The sequence below is a fragment of the Littorina saxatilis genome, linkage group LG5 (assembly GCF_037325665.1).
Source record: "Littorina saxatilis isolate snail1 linkage group LG5, US_GU_Lsax_2.0, whole genome shotgun sequence".
NCBI classification, from domain to species: domain Eukaryota; kingdom Metazoa; phylum Mollusca; class Gastropoda; order Littorinimorpha; family Littorinidae; genus Littorina; species Littorina saxatilis.
The window spans coordinates 47,281,998-47,299,709 of NC_090249.1; the positions used below are offsets into that span (position 1 = coordinate 47,281,998).

Sequence of the window (17,712 nt, forward strand, 5' to 3'; positions counted from 1 at the left end):
ACACACACACACACACACACACACACACACACACACACACACACACACACACACACACACACACACACACACACACACACACACACACACACACACACATACACAACGTTCAATGGAGTTTAAGCAAAAATCCTCTATACATCACATGAAAAACCCACACGATTGTAAAAGTCAAACGGGCATGACATTGAAGTAATACGGAATGTCAGTCTGAAAGTGAACGACTATTTTCCATTAACGGTGCAGTACACTTTAGACAGAGAGTGAGATGTGAGAGGAGGGGAATAGAGAGAGGGAGCGGAGCATGGAGGGAGAGAGAGAGAGGGTGAGCAAGAGGAGACTGAGGGAGAGAGAGAGAGAGGGAGATATTGATGGGGTGTGGGGGGAGAGAGAGAGGGGGAGGGAAGGAATAGAGAGGGAAGGCGCGAAGAGGAAGAGTTAGAGAGACATAGAGGGAGAGAGAGAGAGAAAGAAGGAGAAGTAATTGTAAAAGGAAATCAAAACTTGACTAAATGTAAAAAGAATATCCAGTAAAAAAACAATGTCCATTTTGCGTGTAACTGAAAAAACATATTGTATAACAAATTCCAAACAAGCACGCATACGGAAGAGAAAGAAAGTTGTCAAGAAAAAGAGAGAGTGCGAGTGAAAGGGTTATACGTTTACAGTAGGCGACATCACAATAAAAATAAAAACCCTTCCGAAATAGTACCCGCTGATGGGACCCAAAAAAAGTCTGATCTCCTTAAAAAATAAAACAAGTCGCGTAAGGCGAAAATACAATATTTAGTCAAGTAGCTGTCGAACTCACAGAATGAAACTGAACGCAATGCAACGCAGCAAGACCGTATACTCGTAGCATCGTCAGTCCACCGCGCACGGCAAAGGCAGTGAAATTGACAGGAAGAGCGGGGTAGTACTAATTGCGCCGAGAAGGATAGCACGCTTTTCTGTACCCCTCTTTGTTTTAACTTTCTGAGCGTGTTTTTAATCCAAACATATCATATCTATATGTTTTTGGAATCAGGAACCGACAAGGAATAAGATGAAAGTGTTTTTAAATTGATTTCAAAAATTTAATTTTGATAATAATTTTTATATATTTAATTTTCAGAGCTTGTTTTTAATCCGAATATAACATATTTATATGTTTTTGAAATCAGCAAATGATGGAGAATAAGATGAACGTAAATTTGGATCGTTTTAGAAAACAATAATTGTTTTTACAATTTTTAGATTTTTAATTTTCGGCGGTGTTCTGTGCAATACGACCAGAGCTAGAGAGACTAGAGAGAGCAAACACTACAAAGAGACTGGCATCCGCTCCTACCTAACGGCTTAGCCAGTAACAACTGATTTGGCCTTTGGGGGATTAGCAGTTAGCTTGCACATGTATAACATAACGCGCGCACGGAGGGTTCATTGGCCGCCCAGGCCTCAGGCTCGAGGCATGTCGAGGGATTCAGCTAAGCTCAGGGCATCACCATGACCGCATCTAACTACAGGGTTACATCGAGTATGAATCGTCTTCTCTATGCTTCACCTCGGTACTGCTAGGGTCACGCAAATCTGTGCAGGCAATGGGCGGTGGCCTGTTTGCCCCCAAAGGACAACTGCATCTATATATATATACGACTTGTGTCTGTGTGTCTGTGTGTGTGTCTGTGTGTCTGTGTGTCTGTGTGTGAGTTCGCGATGCACGGCCAAAGTTCTCGATGGATCTGCTTCAAATTTGGTGGGCATATTCAGGTAGACCCGGTACAGGACACAACCTGGTCGATATTTCAACACGTGCTCTCAGCGCGCAGCGCTGAACCGATTTTGGTTCCACCTCAGCTATTTTGGTTCCACCTCAGCTACCCGGGTCCCCATACCGACACACCAAAGCCAAAGTTCTCGGTGGATCTTTTTCAAATTTGGACACCGTATTCAGCTACACCCCGGACACAATATCATCGATGAGATATTTCAACACGTGCTCTCAGCGCGCAGCGCTGAACCGAATTTGGTTTTTGTGTTCATTTCACCATTATAAGTAACTCTTCCTTATCTTCTCATCTTCTCCATGTTTTCAGCGTTTACCTCCCTTTTTTCGTATGGTGCACTTTTGTATGAAGGGGGCATCTTCGGATATTCCCGGCGTTCTGTTACTATTTTTAGAAGGTCACCGCAGTGTCCAGAACGTAAATTGGACCCGTAAATTATCCTCACTGTAAAAGTGCAAAGGTCGAATCAATTTATAGCCACGCGAAAAATACACTGTCATCTATCTCTCTATAGATACGGCTTCTCTGTGTTTGTGTGTGTGTGTGTGTGTGTGTGTGTGTGTGTGTGTGTGTGTGTGTGTGTGTGTGTGTGTGTGTGTGTGTGTGTCTATGTGAGCAACACCTGTGCATTGTTCAGTTCTGTTTGTGATGTGGTCTGGCGGCTTTTGTGTAATTTTATGTACTGGCCTTCCTTTGAGAAGCCATAACAGTTCAAAAGGGCTTAGAGATAAGCTCTAACTTGCTCAGTCCTGTTTGAGTGGAGTTCGCCTCCAAAGGTGATTAACACGGTTACATTCGTCGACAAGGATGGGACTCGATATGGTCAGGAATGGCATTATGGCCACTGAATCATTTTCGTGCTGTTCCCATTCCACGAATCTGGGAGGGACCTAAGCTTGGCGGGTCCATTGTTCGGACCCGGCGAAGCCGGCGTACGGCTCTAAGTACTTCTTCCCGGCGAAGCCGGCTACCCGGCGAAGCGGGTATTCATTCTAGTGTGTAATATTTTTCTAATATATAGCAAAATATATATAGCTAAGGCACAATTTGGCTATACTGACGTTGCGAGACCACGGCGACACAAAATGTTTGCCCCAAAGGCATGGGTAACATTCTTTAACAAATCTGGCAAAATAGCCGAGGCGCAAATTGGCAGTATTGACGTTGTGAGACCATGCCGAATGGCTTGCCAGTGCCGCTAAACAAGGTGATTTGAGAGAGCATTCACGAGTGCTGGAAAAACGGCATGCACGGAAAATGGATGCAAATCACGTTTTCGCTTGCAGACAGTACACGACAATGAGAGACACATGATACAGTAATCATCCCATCGCCAAGGGAACACTTGAACACGCGGCAAACCAACGTGTAGAAGCCAGCTGGCACACGATCGGTCTCGAAAGATTTTCATTAACGGTCTGATTTCATCCAAAGTAATTTTGTGTGTAAAAGACAAACCCCTCCACTCGGCTTTGCCAGAATTCACAACAGCGGCCAGACCTGCGTTATATTAAATCATTTTCGTTATTGTTGTTGTTGTTTATGTTTATGTTGTTGTTTATGTTAATGTTGTTGTTTATGTTGTTGTCTATGTTAATTTTGTTGATTATGTTGTTTTTGTTGTTGTTGGTGTTGGTGTGTGTGTGTGTGTGTGTGTGTGTGTGTGTGTGTGTGTGTGTGTGTGTGTGAGTGGGTGAGTGTGTGTGTGTATGTGTCTATGTGTATGTGAGTGTTTGTGTGTGTGTGTGTGTGTGTGTGTGTGTGTGTGTGCGTGTGCGTGTGTTTGTGTGTGTGTCCAAAACACACCTGCTTATTGCCAGGGTAGTTTGGTAATCAAACTTTCACTGACTTTGCAAAGTATATCTAAACGTACATGTAGATAATTAAATATAATTGGTCGTCATTAGTTTTATTCTCCTTGTAAATCTTGCCGTCATTCACGAAACAAATAAAACCTCAGCTATCTTGAAACTGTATTCTCAAGTTGCCTCCTTCTTTGGGAAACGACCAGTATAATTATATGCTACGTGCGATTGCAGGCAGACTGTGAGAATCTAAGAGAGCGTTATGGAGGCCCATGCCTTTAGTTTTGGGGCGGTAATTTTATCGTAAAGCGAGAAAAACAGTAAACGTCGATTCCGGCATGGGCTAACGATGTCTGAAGCCAGAAAATCAAATAATAATAAATAATAATAATGGTGATTTCTATAGCGCTTTCGAACACACAAAGCGCTTTACAAAAGCAATAACAACATCATTACCAGAATGACGCCATTGACGGAATAGAACACAATCATAAACACTTTACAACAAAATCAATGGAGAGTTCTGCTGGAGAGAGATCTACGTGACTTTCCTAATTACTGCTTGTATCTATTTTGAGGAAAGACGCCTCCTTTACAGCGAGGGCGTAAACTTAATATCTCCGCCCCATAGCACTGCAGACAGTTGGCTGACAGCAAAACAAATGAGATTACAAGAAATCGTAATCAAACATTCTTGACATATATTTCTGTTTGTTCAAAGCCTGGATGCGACGCAGTCATTTTTTTCTTTCATTTTTTTAGTAGAGAAATGTTGATCAGCACATTAAGAACAGGTTAAACTGATCAGGGGAGGTCATCCGCAGAGGACGCTCCGGACCTTTAAAGGTCTGTCCATTGGAGACATTTCGTCCTTGAAGGTCACCCTTAGGAAATCGCTTCTTAACCTATTTTGGGTCACCTTCACCGCGGCGCTAAACCTATTTCAGGTCATCTTCACTAAGGGACTAAATCTGTTACAGGTCACCTTCACTACGGCGCTAAACAAGTTACAGGTCACCTTCACTACGGCGCTAAACCTATTTCAGGTCATCTTCACTAAGGGACTAAACCTGTTACAGGTCACATTCACTAAGACGCTAAACAAGTTACATGTCACCTTCACTAAGGCGCTAAACATATTCCAGGTCATCTTCACAAAGGGACTAAACCTGTTACAGGTCACCTTTACTAAGGCGCTAAACAAGTTACAGGTCCCCTTCACTAAGGCGCTAAACAAGTTACAGGTCACCTTCACTAAGGCGCTAAACCTATTTCAGGTCACCTTCACTAAGGCGCTAAACCTGTTTCAGGTCACCTTCACTAAGGCGCTAAACCTGTTACAGGTCACCTTCACGAAGGCGCTAAACCTGTTTCAGGTCACCTTCACTAAGGTGCTAAACCTGTTTCAGGTCACCTTCACTAAGGTGCTAAACCTGTTTCAGGTCACCTTCACTAAGGCGCCAAACCTGTTTCAGGTCACCTTCACTAAGGCGCTAAACCTGTTTCAGGTCACCTTCACTGAGGCGCTAAACCTGTTTCAGGTCACTTTCAGTAAGGCGCTAAACCTGTTACAGGTCACCTTCACTAAGGCGCTAAACCTGTTTCAGGTCACCTTCACTAAGGCACTAAACCTGTTTCAGGTCACCTTCACTAAGGGCTAAACCTGTTTCAGGTCAGCTCCACTAAGGCGCTAAACTTGTTTCAGGTCACCTTCACTAAGGCGCTAAACCTGTTACAGGTCACCTTCACTAAGGCACTAAACCTGTTTCAGGTCACCTTCACTAAGGCGCTAAACCTGTTTCAGGTCACCTTCACTAAGGCGCTAAACCTGTTTCAGGTCACTTTCCCTAAGGCGCTAAACCTGTTTCAGGTCACCTTCACTAAGGCGCTAAACCTGTTACAGGTCACCTTCACAAAGGCGCCAAACCTGTTACAGGTCACCTTCACTAAGGCGCTAAACCTGTTTCAGGTCACCTTCACTAAGCTGCTAAACCTGTTTCAGGTCACCTTCACTAAGGCGCTAAACCTGTTACAGGTCACCTTCACTAAGGCACTAAACCTGTTACAGATCACCTTCACTAAGGCGCTAAACCTGTTTCAGGTCACCATTAGGGAGGGGCTAAACCTGTTTCAGGTCACCATTAGGGAGGGGCTAAACCTGTTTCAGGTCACCTTCACTAAGGGCTAAAACGATTTCAGGTCACCTTCACTAAGGCGCTAAACCTGTTTCAGGTCAACATTAGGGAGGGGCTAAACCTGTTTCAGGTCACCTTCACTAAGGGCTAAAACGATTTCAGGTCACCTTCACTAAGGGCTAAAACGAGTTCAGGTCACCTTCACTAAGGGCTATAACGATTTCAGGTCACCTTCACTAAGGGCTAAAACTATTTCAGGTCACCTTCACTAAGGGCTAAAACGATTTCAGGTCACCTTCTGGGAGGTGCTAAACCTATTTCTGGAAAGCACAATCATTACGAATAAGCTTTGCGCTTTGTGACAAACAAGTTGAGAAAAGGAGGACATAGTTTTTACACAAATTGAATACTTTTCCCTCAAATGTATGTCGAATACGCGTCAAGCAATCTTGGCAATGACTGGATCGACCAATCACGAAAGTGTCTCGATCGATGGTCCGACTCAAAGCCAAAAGTGTAGACCATCATACTGTACTCTCATCGTCGCCGCTTCGCAGACGACCATCCATCATATTGGTAGCGCTAAAAGTCCAAGATTCCCTCTCGCCTCGGAGAGACGACCATAGCAGCCTCATTCCATTAATTTCCGCCCTCCGTGGGGAGGAGAGAGAGAGGGGGAGGAGAGAGAGAGAGAGAGAGAGAGAGAGAGAGGGAGAGAGCTAAAGAGAGAGAGCCAGACAGAGAAAGACAGGAAGAAAGAGACACACGGAGAGACAGAGAAAGAAGAGAGAGAAAGAAAGGAGAGTGAGATAGAGAGAGAGATAAAGAGACACAGAGAGAAAAGAGACAGAGAAAGAGACACTGAGATAGAAAGAGAGAGTGACAGACAGAGAGAGAGAAAGAGAAAGAGAGAGCTTGAGAACTAAGAACTTTATTGAGAAAGGATACATGTTTCAGGCTTAGCCTAATCTTCCAACCTATCCTTTGAACATGTACAGAGAATAATTGTAAACGGAAGCAAAGACAGAGAGAGAGATAGAGAAAAAAGAGAGAGAAGAGAGAGAGACATGGAGAGAGAGAGAGAGACAGAGACAGAGAGACAGAGAGACAGAGAGAGAGAGAGAAGGATAGAGAGAGACAGAGAGAGACGGAAAGAGAAATAACAAGAAATTCCTCCGATAGGAAAAACACCCCCGTCAAAGGGAAATAACCTTCTCAGTTGGTGGTAGTGAGAATGGTTATTTCCCTTTGACCAACGGGGGTGTGCCTCTATAAGTCCTTGTATAATTTTAATCCACCAATAACTCCCTAACCGTGTGTTTGACTGGTCCCAATTTTTGTAAGGACCGTCTCAGGAATGTATAGAACCTGTTCACCAAGTTTGGTGACGATCGGTCCGTTCATTCTTGAGATCTACTTGCGAACACAAACACCCAAACAAACACCCAAACAAATACCCAAACAACAAGAAATTCCTCCGAGGTAGGAAAAACACCCCCGTCCTTACCATTCTCACTGCCACCAACTGAGAAGGCACTGCTAACAAGTGTGGTTAAAATAAGTTGATTGAGTGGACAAAGAGACAGGCGGAGAAAAAGACAAATCAATATAACTCTTTCTGTAACACCTACTGACCGCATACAGAAAACAAAAGATCCCGAAAAAAAACCCCACCAAAATCGGTTTGCGCTGCGCGCTGAGAGCAGGTATTGAAATATCTCATCGACCAGATCTTGTCCGGGGTGTATCTGCCGCTTCGCCGGGTAGCAAGTAGAGCCGAATACCCGGCTTGAGTGGCGCACTGTACGCCGGCTTCGAACCATGGACCCGTCAAGCTTAGGTCCCTTCCAAACTCATGGAATGGGAACAGCACGAACATGATTCAGGGGCCATAATGCCATTCCTGATCATATCATGTCGAGTCCCATACTTGTCGACGACGCCCTAGGTACCACATCACAAACAGAACTGTGCAATACACAGGTGTTTTCTACAGACACACTCAAACACACACACACACACAGAAGCCGTATATATATATATCTATATCTATTGTATAAATATATAGAGATAGATAAGAGTGTATTTTTCGCGTGGCTATAAATTGATTCGACCTTTGCACTTTTACAGTGAGGATAATTTACGGGTCCAATTTACGTTCTGGACACTGCGGTGACCTTCTAAAAATAGTAACAGAACGCCGGGAATATCCGAAGATGCCCCCCTCATACTATAGTGCACCATACGAAGGAAGGGAGGTAAACGCTGAAAACATGGAGAAGATAAGGAAGAGTTATGCCGTAGTTGATCCCCCAAAAAAACCAAAATCCACCAATAACTCCCTAACCGTGTGTTTGACTGGTCCCAATTTTTGTAAGGACCGTCTCAGGAATGTATAGAACCTGTTCACCAAGTTTGGTGACGATCGGTCCGTTCATTCTTGAGATCTACTTGCGAACACAAACAAACACACAAACAAACAAACAAACAAACAAACAAACACATCGAGTGAAACCTATACACACCCCTATACCGGGGGTGTAAATACCCAAACAAACACATCGAGCGAAACCTATACACACCCCTATACCGGGGGTGTAAAGAGAGAGGGGCGGGAGACAAAACAGCGGTTAGAGTTATCAGCGCGGCCCTCTGCTGTGATCAATGGACATTGGAAATATCATTTGCTGCTTACGCTGACGCCCTGTCAGGAACTGACGTGCTCGCACTGTTTGCGTGACGTCACTGACGTGCACAGTGCGCATGTCAGGAAGAGCTCTCAGACATATCGGATTTCCTGTAGAAGGGATGACGGGGTGGGGCGGGCGGGGCGAGGGGGCGGGCGGGGCGAGGGGGGAGGGGGGGGGAGTAAGTGTACTTTAGTCATGGCATCCTCTGACGTCTGAAAATTTTCGTCAGCAGCCGACATTTTGGTGGAAGTATAATTCCATTCGCGCCCCCCCCCCCCCCCCCCCCCCCCCCCCCCAATACAATATTGGATAGGCTGGTTTGGGAAGATAAGATGGTAAAGAGAGAAGGACAGGAGAGAGAGAGAGAGAGAGAGAGAGAGAGAGAGAGAGAGAGGGGGAGGGAGATATATATATATATATATATATATATATATATATAGAGAGAGAGAGAGAGAGAGAGAGAGAGAGAGAGGGAGAGAGAGACAGACAGACAGACAGACAGACAGACAGACACAGACAGAGAGACAGACAGAGAGTGAGAAAGAGAGGGAGAGAGAGAGAGAGAGAGAGAGAGAGAGAGAGAGAGAGAGAAAGATGGAGAGAGAGGGACAGAGAGAGACATAGAGGGGGTAAACTGTTCAATGCAAAGGATGCAAAGGATGAAGAAAACACCCACAGGTGGCTCTAGTGGAGCGATCAAATTTTCTCTCTTAAATCCCTCGATGCCTGCTTCCACTTGACTGCACAGGCGCATCAAAGAAGGCGGAGGAGAGCGCGTGAGCAACAAGGCCAGGGTCATTTTTTGTCTCCCTTGGCCTCTTGAGAACTGGGAGCTGCCCTGCCCGGTGTGAAAGGATGAAGTGTCTTGCGTGTTTCAAAGTCCGGCGGACTATGGTTCCTAGACCAAGAACTGTAGGTTATTGGAACGTTTGTTTATTCTAGTTTTTGAAACTGAATTTTGGAACGTTAGCAGTTTTTGGATTTATGGTTCCCAGCAAAATGTGCCCTTGGACTTTGTGTCCTAGGAACGTAAGTCCCTGGATTATATATATTTCCTAGGGAAAAAGTGTCCTATTTGCCAGGCTGTAAAAGCAAAAGTCGGACCCCTAAAACATATGCTAGGACTTTCTGTCCTAGGAAAATTAGTCCGCTCAAAGGTTAGGACAAATTGTCCGGCTGTGGACTGTCGTTCCTGGGACTATGGTTCCTAAGAAAATGTTTCCCTGGAATGTGTCCCTGGAAAGGAACATAAGTCCCTGGATTATATTCCCCAGGAAAAAAGTGTTCTACAAGCCATGGTGCAAAAGGACAAGATGTCATCCAGGACCCAAAGTCAGACCCCAAAAAGTGACACAACCGTCGAACGCTGAGGACGAAGAAGAAGAAGGACCCCTTAAAAAAATAGGTTAGGACTTTCTGTCCGAAGAAAATTAGTCCGCTCAAAGTTCAAGAAAAGTTGTCAAGCTGTGGACTGTCGTTCCTGGGAACGAGATAGTCCGTAGGACTCTGATTCTCAGCGGGGAATTTCTTTTCCTTTTACAGCGGCAAAGCTCTCAACACCAGCCACCATCTCATGGTGGCGGCACCTCGCTTCTTTGCCTTGCACGCCCGGCTCGTTTTTACCGCCAGGGGATGGTGTGTTGGCATTACACAAGCCTCTCACGTCCCCCCGTCATCATTTCATTGACTCCTGGCCCGTTTGAAACCACTCCATCGCGGCCCTCCCTCCCTGCTTCTTTACAAAACGTCATTTTCTTCCCGTCACCACTGACGCAAGAGCTGACTTTCGAGTTGCCCGGATGTAATTTGGTCCCGTGCGCGGCCGCGGCCGAGTCTGCCTTGATTCTGTTATGAAAGTTACTGTCAAAAATATTGACAGCATTCAAACTTGTTGAGCGAAAGAGGAGATGATGGCGAAATGGAAGTTCAGGGGAATTTTTTTTTGGGGGGGGGGGGGGGGTTAAGGGAGGGGGTGGGGTGGAGGGAGGAGGAGAGCGGGGGAAGGGTATAAATAAAAACACAAACAACCTGACGCTCTTTTACCGGCACGGTTGGCCTAGTGGTAAGGCGTCCGCCCCGTGATCGGGAGGTCGTGGGTTCGAACCCCGGCCGGGTCATACCTAAGACTTTAAAAAATTGGCAATCTAGTGGCTGCTCCGCCTGGCGTCTGGCATTATGGGGTTAGTGCTAGGAATGGTTGGTCCGGTGTCAGAATAATGTGACTGGGTGAGACATGAAGCCTGTGCTGCGACTTCTGTCTTGTGTGTGGCGCGCGTTATATGTCAAAGCAGCACCGCCCTGATATGGCCCTTCGTGGTCGGCTGGGCGTTAAGCAAACAAACAAACAAATCGTATAAACCAACTCATGTCCAACATAGGCACTTAGACCTGACGGACAGTAAGCCCCTTAAATTTGACTTTTTGACGCTCTTTTCTTAAAGGAAGGTTGAAGAACAAGCTGCGCCGAGCAAAGAGTGCTGGACTGATGTACACGAAGCGAAAAAAGGGCGCCACCCAAACGGGTGAGAACAAACCGCGGGGTCTGATAGGTTTGAATCACAACACATCTCAATTTCAACCAATCCAACATCGCGGCAGGCTACCACCGGGTTGGTTACTTTGTCGGGCGCCTCAGCCCAGGGCTCCCAAGACGGTGCGTCCCTATAGGTCTTATACGCTCTAGAAGCCGAAAACACATACTACCAATTGTTGAAACGGATTCCGTGACGCGTTTAACTTGAAAAAAGCGGGTCCCAGGACGCACTCAATCTGCTTTATCATGCGCACCATCGGTATATACTGATCGTGTAATCGTCTTCTAGTTTGCATACAGAATAGACAAGAGCGTAAACTTGGCTGAGTTTCGAAGACAAAGAAATGTCTTGCCGGATCTCTACTGACGCTAATTTACAGAATAAATCAAACCGATACGACAAAAACACTTTTTAAGACCCTCTAAATTTCCACTGAGGGTTTCTTTGGACCCCCCCCCCCCAAAAAAAAAAATTTAAAAAAATTTAAAAAAATTAAAAAAAAACCTGGGGGTCCCAGGACCCTCTAGGCCTTGGACAGACTAAACCAAGTTGGTTTCTGCCTGTAACAAGTTCAACAAGGACATAAAATGAAAGCTTGATTAGTGCGAGCGTGTGTGTGTGTGTGTGTATGTGTGTGTGTGTGTGTGTGTGTGTTCGTATGTGTGTGTGTGTGTGTGTGTGTGTGTGTGTGTGTGTGTGTGTCTGTGTGTGTGTGTGTGTGTTCGTGTGTGTGTGTGTGTGTATGTGTGTGTGTGCTCGCGCGTGTTCATGTGTCTGTGTTTGCGTGTGTGCGTGCGTGCGCACGGATGTGTGTGTTTTCCCCCAGCATTAAAACAAATTCCGATCATATCGCAAGGTGAGAGCACACGAAACAGACCAGCTGAAGAGCGCCCAAGCCGCAAGGGGAAATGGAGACCGGCCAGTTGTTGGTCAAGGAGACAGGGATAAGGACGACCCAGGCTTGCCAGCGATAACGACACAGTAATTCTATCTGTCCGCTGACGCCGTGCACTTTATCGATCGCTGTAAATGGATTCGGCCTCTTTCGTCTTGCTTCTTCTTTTTCTTTTTTTTGTATTAAAAATGTTATCATTATTCAGTGCGTGCCGCTGCTGAAGCTATGTTCGCCTTATTATGGAGGCCAGGAGGCCCCCATTTATACGGATAGTTTTGATGGGGCCATGGGCAGCGCCATTTTGTTGTGAAATACGCATCAGTTTGTGTACACAGGAAGTTGTGACATCCGTCACCCTATGGGAGGGGTGAAGGCAACATTGTTCATCAGTAGAAAGTTGTGAAATCCGTCACCCTATGGGAGGCGTGAAGGCAACATTGTTCATCAGTAGAAAGTTGTGAAATACGTCACCCTATGGGGCATGGGAATTGTCCGCGAAATCGCGGATTTCCGTGAAAAGAAAATTACGTTTCAGCAAAAATGAAAAATTGTCCTCGGCAACAAAAAAAAAGTAAATTAAATTATATGTATATGATAGTGTCTCTCTATCCATCATTTGCTTACACAAGAACTATCACAATATTGGTCTAAAATGCTAAAAGTCGTTTTCCTTCCGGGGCGCTTCGCCCCCTTGGTCCCCCCCCCCCCCCCCCCCCCCCTAAGGAGGTCCCTGGACCTTGGCCTATTTTCAGAGTTTTTCTATTTTGGAATTCCCATGCCTGCGTTTTCATGGGATAAGACCATCCCTCCACTTGTCATTATACGCTATCGCTGAACTAGTGCGATTAGAATAGTCATTCCACCTGAATGTGTTCACATAGTAATAAGAAAAAATCCGAAGGACATGCATTTGAACGGACATTGCATTCAGGGTGCACGAACAATAGTGTCATTTGAACGCTTGCTGTAGAAATTAATGTGTATCCTTTCATATTGCGAGAAAGTGGTCGGCGTAAAACATCGGACATTTACCTGTTTGTCTACTAGAGCTGGCTGTGTCGTGGTTTGAACGGTTCAGAATCTTGTGGGAGCTGTGTGAATAAAAATAAAAGTGGGATAAGCACGGGTCGTATACGATAGAGAACAAATACGCTGAGAGTGCCCCAGTTCCGGGAGAACGAATTAGCGCAGAGTGGCCAGCCGGCAAGCAGCAGGCAGACTGACCATTACTGCAGCACAACCCGTCTTTGAGAAACGCTGGACCGGTGTTACACGAGACAATTTCTCCCACGAGATTTTTACTCCGGAGTAAAACATTTCGTACGAAAATCTTACTCCCTTTACGACAAAACTACTCCCCCCCCATAACACGAGAAAATTACTTCCAACGACAGGTGTGTTCGAAGTCAACATTTCGGTCGAAAATGTTACTCCCCTGACGAATAAATAACGAATAAATTATTCCACCCTAACACAAGCAATTTACTGCCAAAGCCAGGTGTACGCAACTTTTACTGCCCTGTCCCCTGTTAGTCTTGGTGGTGGAAGGGGTGGAGGGAGGGTAGCGCGACATTTGTTTGCGCGAGATCACCCCCGCATCCATCTGGCTGGCCTCCCTGCCTCATCCATTCATGGCCTACAACGAGTCCAGAACACTGCTGCCAGGCTGACGTTGAGGAAGACGAAGCGAGACCACATCACCCCCCTACTTCGCTCCTTGCACTGGCTCCCTGTCAACACCCGAATCTCCTACAAACTGTCCACTCTGGTCTACAAGTGTCTCAACGACTCTGCTCCCGAGTACCTTCAATCCTCCCTGGACCTGTACACCCAGCCCTCCGACCGTCCCCTTCGTTCTGCTGCTGACCCACTCCGCCTTCACATCCCTCGCTCGAAACTCGTATCTGCTGGTCAGCGTGCATTTCCCTCCGCGGGCCCCTCCGTCTGGAACTCACTGCCGCTTGAGCTTCGCCAGAGCCCCTCTCTTGACGCGTTCAAGAGTAGGTTGAAGACTCAGTTCTTCCCGTAGCTGGCTGCGACTTTCATGTTCGACGTGATGTGTTGTGCCCCAAAAGACATTCTTGTGCTGTGCTCTGTGAGAGGTGTTTTCTTTGTTTTTAATATTATTTTGCTTGGACCTAGCTATTGATGTGTACATTGTTGTTAAACAGTTGTTTGTTGTATGTTTATCAGGGTTTGCTAGTGTGTGATAGGGTTCGTGTCCGTCTGTAGATGTTAGTTTCTTTGTTAGTCCTGTGTTGACAACTCTTCGACAAGCGCTTAGAACTGTACCCACGGAATACGCGCTATAATTATAAGCTTCATATTGATTGATTGATTGATTGATTGATCCAAATTTTCGCGTACGAGATTTTTACTGGAAGTAAACAATTTGGGGAGTAAAAATTTCGTGGAGGGAGTAATTTTTTCGTACCTTGGGTAGTTCTTTTCTCGTACGAAAGGTGTACTCGGAGTAAGAATTTCGTACGAAATTAATTTTGTAAAGTTTTCGTGGAGTAAACATTTCGTGTTACACCGGCGTGGAGATCAGATTGACCAATACAGAAGCAAAGTGCAGTCAGTCTTTGAGAAGCACTGTCCAGAGCGTTGGGGGGGGGGGGGGGGGGGGCAAGCGGAGAAAAGAAGTGACTCGCTTTGCGTGTTTACCGCCCGTCTGTCCCTGTCGCATCACAAGTGGAAAGAAATGTTTTGGAGACGCTTTCTTCCTTTTGATTAATTGAAGTTTGCGTCGAAAGGTCGAGGATGCACGCACAGACCACTGGGAGAAGGTGTGGAGAGAGTATAGCCTCCCTTTGCCGTGTCGCGGTTTCCTTTGCACGGGGCACGTGCACACAGACTAAGTATCAGTGACGTCTCCGCACCACACAAACGCCCCAGGGGCTCGGGATTAGGCTCAAAACTCCGCAATCTTTGCGCTGCTGTGCAAAAAGGTGGATTAAAAACTTCACAAACTTTGCCGTTGATGTAAGAAGGCTGTCTTTGTTGTGCATTTAAGGGCTGTGTGTGTTTGTTGTGTGGATTGGAGCGGTTGGTTGAGGTCCACGCCCACTCATGGCTGTTTTGTGGGTACCGTCAGGGGAGAGAGTTGACCTACACGTACGCTGTGTTTGCACAGCACTTCTTCTTCTTCTTCTTCTTCTCCGTTCATGGGCTGAAACTCCAACGTTCATGTTTTTTCACGAGTGGGTATTCACGTGTATGGCCGTGTTTACCCCGCCATTCAGGCAGTTATACGCCGCTTACGGGGGAAGCTTGCTGGGTATTTTCGTGTTTCTATAACCCACCGAACTCTGACATGGATTACAGGATCTTTTCCGTGCGCTCTTGGTCTTGTGTTTGAGTGTACACCCGAAGGGGGATAAGGCACTAGCGAGTCTGCACATAAGTTGACCTGGGAGATCGGACAAATCTCCACCCTTAACCCTTAACGCGGCCGGGATTCAAATACGCCACCTCTCGCATAGAAGGCCGATGTCTTATCCACTAAGCCACTGTGACCGTCTGTTTGCACAGCCCGATTAGTATCGCGCACGTGCTGGTCGTCGCACTGTCAATGCCCTGAGTGCCTGGGTCAAACACTCTGACAGCACTCATCAGTCAAAATGCAGGACATGCGTTGGCAATTTCTTCCGGACTTTTAACAACAACTACATATACAACGACGACAACAACAATAACAACCACAACAACAACAAAATTAGCACCACCACCACCACCAACAACAACAACAACAACAACAGAAACAACTACAACAACAGCAACAACAACAAAAACAACAACAACAACAACAGCAGCAAAAAACAAGTCGCGTAAGGCGAAATTACTGCATTTAGTCAAGCTGTGGAACTCACAGAATGAAACTGAACGTAGTCCGCCGCTAGTGCAAAAGGCAGTGAAAGTGACGAGCCTGTTTGGCGCGGTAGCGGTTGCGCTGTGCTTCATAGCACGCTTTACTGTACCTCTCTTCGTTTTAACTTTCTGAGCGTGTTTTTAATCCAAACATATCATATCTATATGTTTTTGGAATCAGGAACCGACAAGGAATAAGATGAAAGTGTTTTTAAATTGATTTCAAAAATTTAATTTTGATCATAATTTTTATATTTTTAATTCTCAGAGCTTGTTTTTATTCCAAATATAACATATTTATATGTTTTTGGAATCAGGAAATGATGAAGAATAAGATGAACGTAAATTTGGATCGTTTTATAAACATTTTTTTTTTTACAATTTTCAGATTTTTAATGACCAAAGTCATTAATTAATTTTTAAGCCACCAAGCTGAAATGCAATACCGAAGTCTGGCCTTCGTCGAAGATTGCTTGGCCAAAATTTCAATCATTTTGATTGAAAAATGAGGGTGTGACAGCGCCGCCTCACAGGGTCCCCACTGGTTTTTAGAAACAAAATTCCATGACTTTTCCATGACTTTCCATGAGCCTCAATAACATTTTCCATGACTAGATCCACAGGTCGCCATTTCCGAACACGCAAACTTTTTATGTCTTGTCACTGCCAGTTTTGACACTGGCTCGCTTTGCACTGAATTTGAGTCAGTTTCTACGCAGTGTCTCTTCGACAAGCAAGTCAAGCATTTGCTACGCAGTCAGATTATCGGTAATGTTTGCTGGTCCTGTCATTTCACTAAACTGGACCAGCCACTGTTTGTATCCATCTGCACTTTCGTAAATTCCGTTTCGTAACCGTCACTGTGACTTGACGAACTGTCATTTTTTTTTTCACCGCGATACACAGTTCATTGCGAAGATCTTCCTCAGTAATTCGTTCCAATTTCGCATACTTTTTGTTGTCAAGAAACAACTCCAAAGAAAGTTTCAAACTCATCATCCTCCATCTTGCTTGTCGAAGCGCCAAAGTACTTCATCGATGCAAAAACAAAAGCAGAAAACTTCGACGAAACCGACTCAAATGCAGCGCAGACGACACGACGAGATAACGGAAGGAAGTGAGCCTCGCTTTGGCTCAAGTGCCGTTAAAAATACCGTTATTCTCGTATGCAAACGGGAAAGCGTGCCTCATATTTTCCAAGAGTATTCACCCTTTCGCAGCACATACAAACCTAAGTCTATTCTCCATGAGAATTCATACTATCGTTATAAGGTTCGCAAGTGCAGTGCAATATGTGTAGAGCCAAAGAATGAATCGGACCTCAGAGTATAACTTCAGGACAATCAAAAACAAACTGGTCACGCCCAGGTTGCAAAGTAATAACTGCTAATTCATTTACTGCGAAAAGAGAATCCAAGAATGGCAGAGAGAGAGAAAAGTGAAAGTATACAATATACAAAATCAAAAAACAAGAAAGGTAGGGTTTTCTTGTTTTCTTTTTTTTAAATCTTTGTTTTTGGATTTATACAATATACAAGTCAAAGAATCGTTGCTCGTGTTGAAAACGCACAGCAGGATTTATGACCAACTACTAATGGCTGGAAGTATGCGCTTGGTGACTCCTAACAGATTTACGTCGTCTGCTACTTCGCCGTCATTGTTGTTGATGACTGCGCTGGTAGTTTCAATGGTATGAAAACGACGCCAACGACAATGAAAGTCCCACTAAAGGTGCTAGGAGAAAAACGGAAGAGCTCAACACTTTAAACCTAAGTGTTCCACTTTTGAAAACACTTTTTGTTAAGGTGGTCCTTCAAAAGCTCCGTATGGCCAGCTTCCCGAAGTATACTTCGCGTAGTCGACTTCGCCCAGTTATGTTGAGGCTTAACCATTTGTGAACACTGTCTGGAATACTAGGCTATATAACTCTGCTTGCAAAATGAGCACACTTTGTAAACAATATTCCGTGTTTACCACGTGTGCTACATTTGTTGGTAGAGTTATTATAGTGCGTCGC

The 17,712-nt window shown here is 45.3% G+C and overlaps 2 protein-coding genes and 1 long non-coding RNA gene across 3 annotated transcripts in view; 2 read left to right on the forward strand and 1 right to left on the reverse strand.

The window, feature by feature from the left end:
- The window catches only part of LOC138965952 (acyl-coenzyme A diphosphatase NUDT19-like), a 30,457-nt gene extending 24,698 nt beyond the window's left edge, over window positions 1-5,759 (forward strand). Inside the window, exons 4-5 of the mRNA XM_070338036.1 lie at window positions 4,882-5,112; window positions 5,244-5,759. Coding sequence (XP_070194137.1) covers window positions 4,882-5,112; window positions 5,244-5,759 — 747 coding nt within the window. The remainder of the gene's footprint in view (window positions 1-4,881; window positions 5,113-5,243) is intronic.
- Window positions 1-17,712, forward strand: part of LOC138967312 (uncharacterized) — a 534,423-nt gene that overhangs the window by 338,677 nt on the left and 178,034 nt on the right. The gene's annotated exons all lie outside the window — the stretch shown is intronic.
- The window catches only part of LOC138965951 (glutamate receptor ionotropic, NMDA 3A-like), a 165,044-nt gene that overhangs the window by 93,977 nt on the left and 53,355 nt on the right, over window positions 1-17,712 (reverse strand). The window lies entirely within an intron of this gene.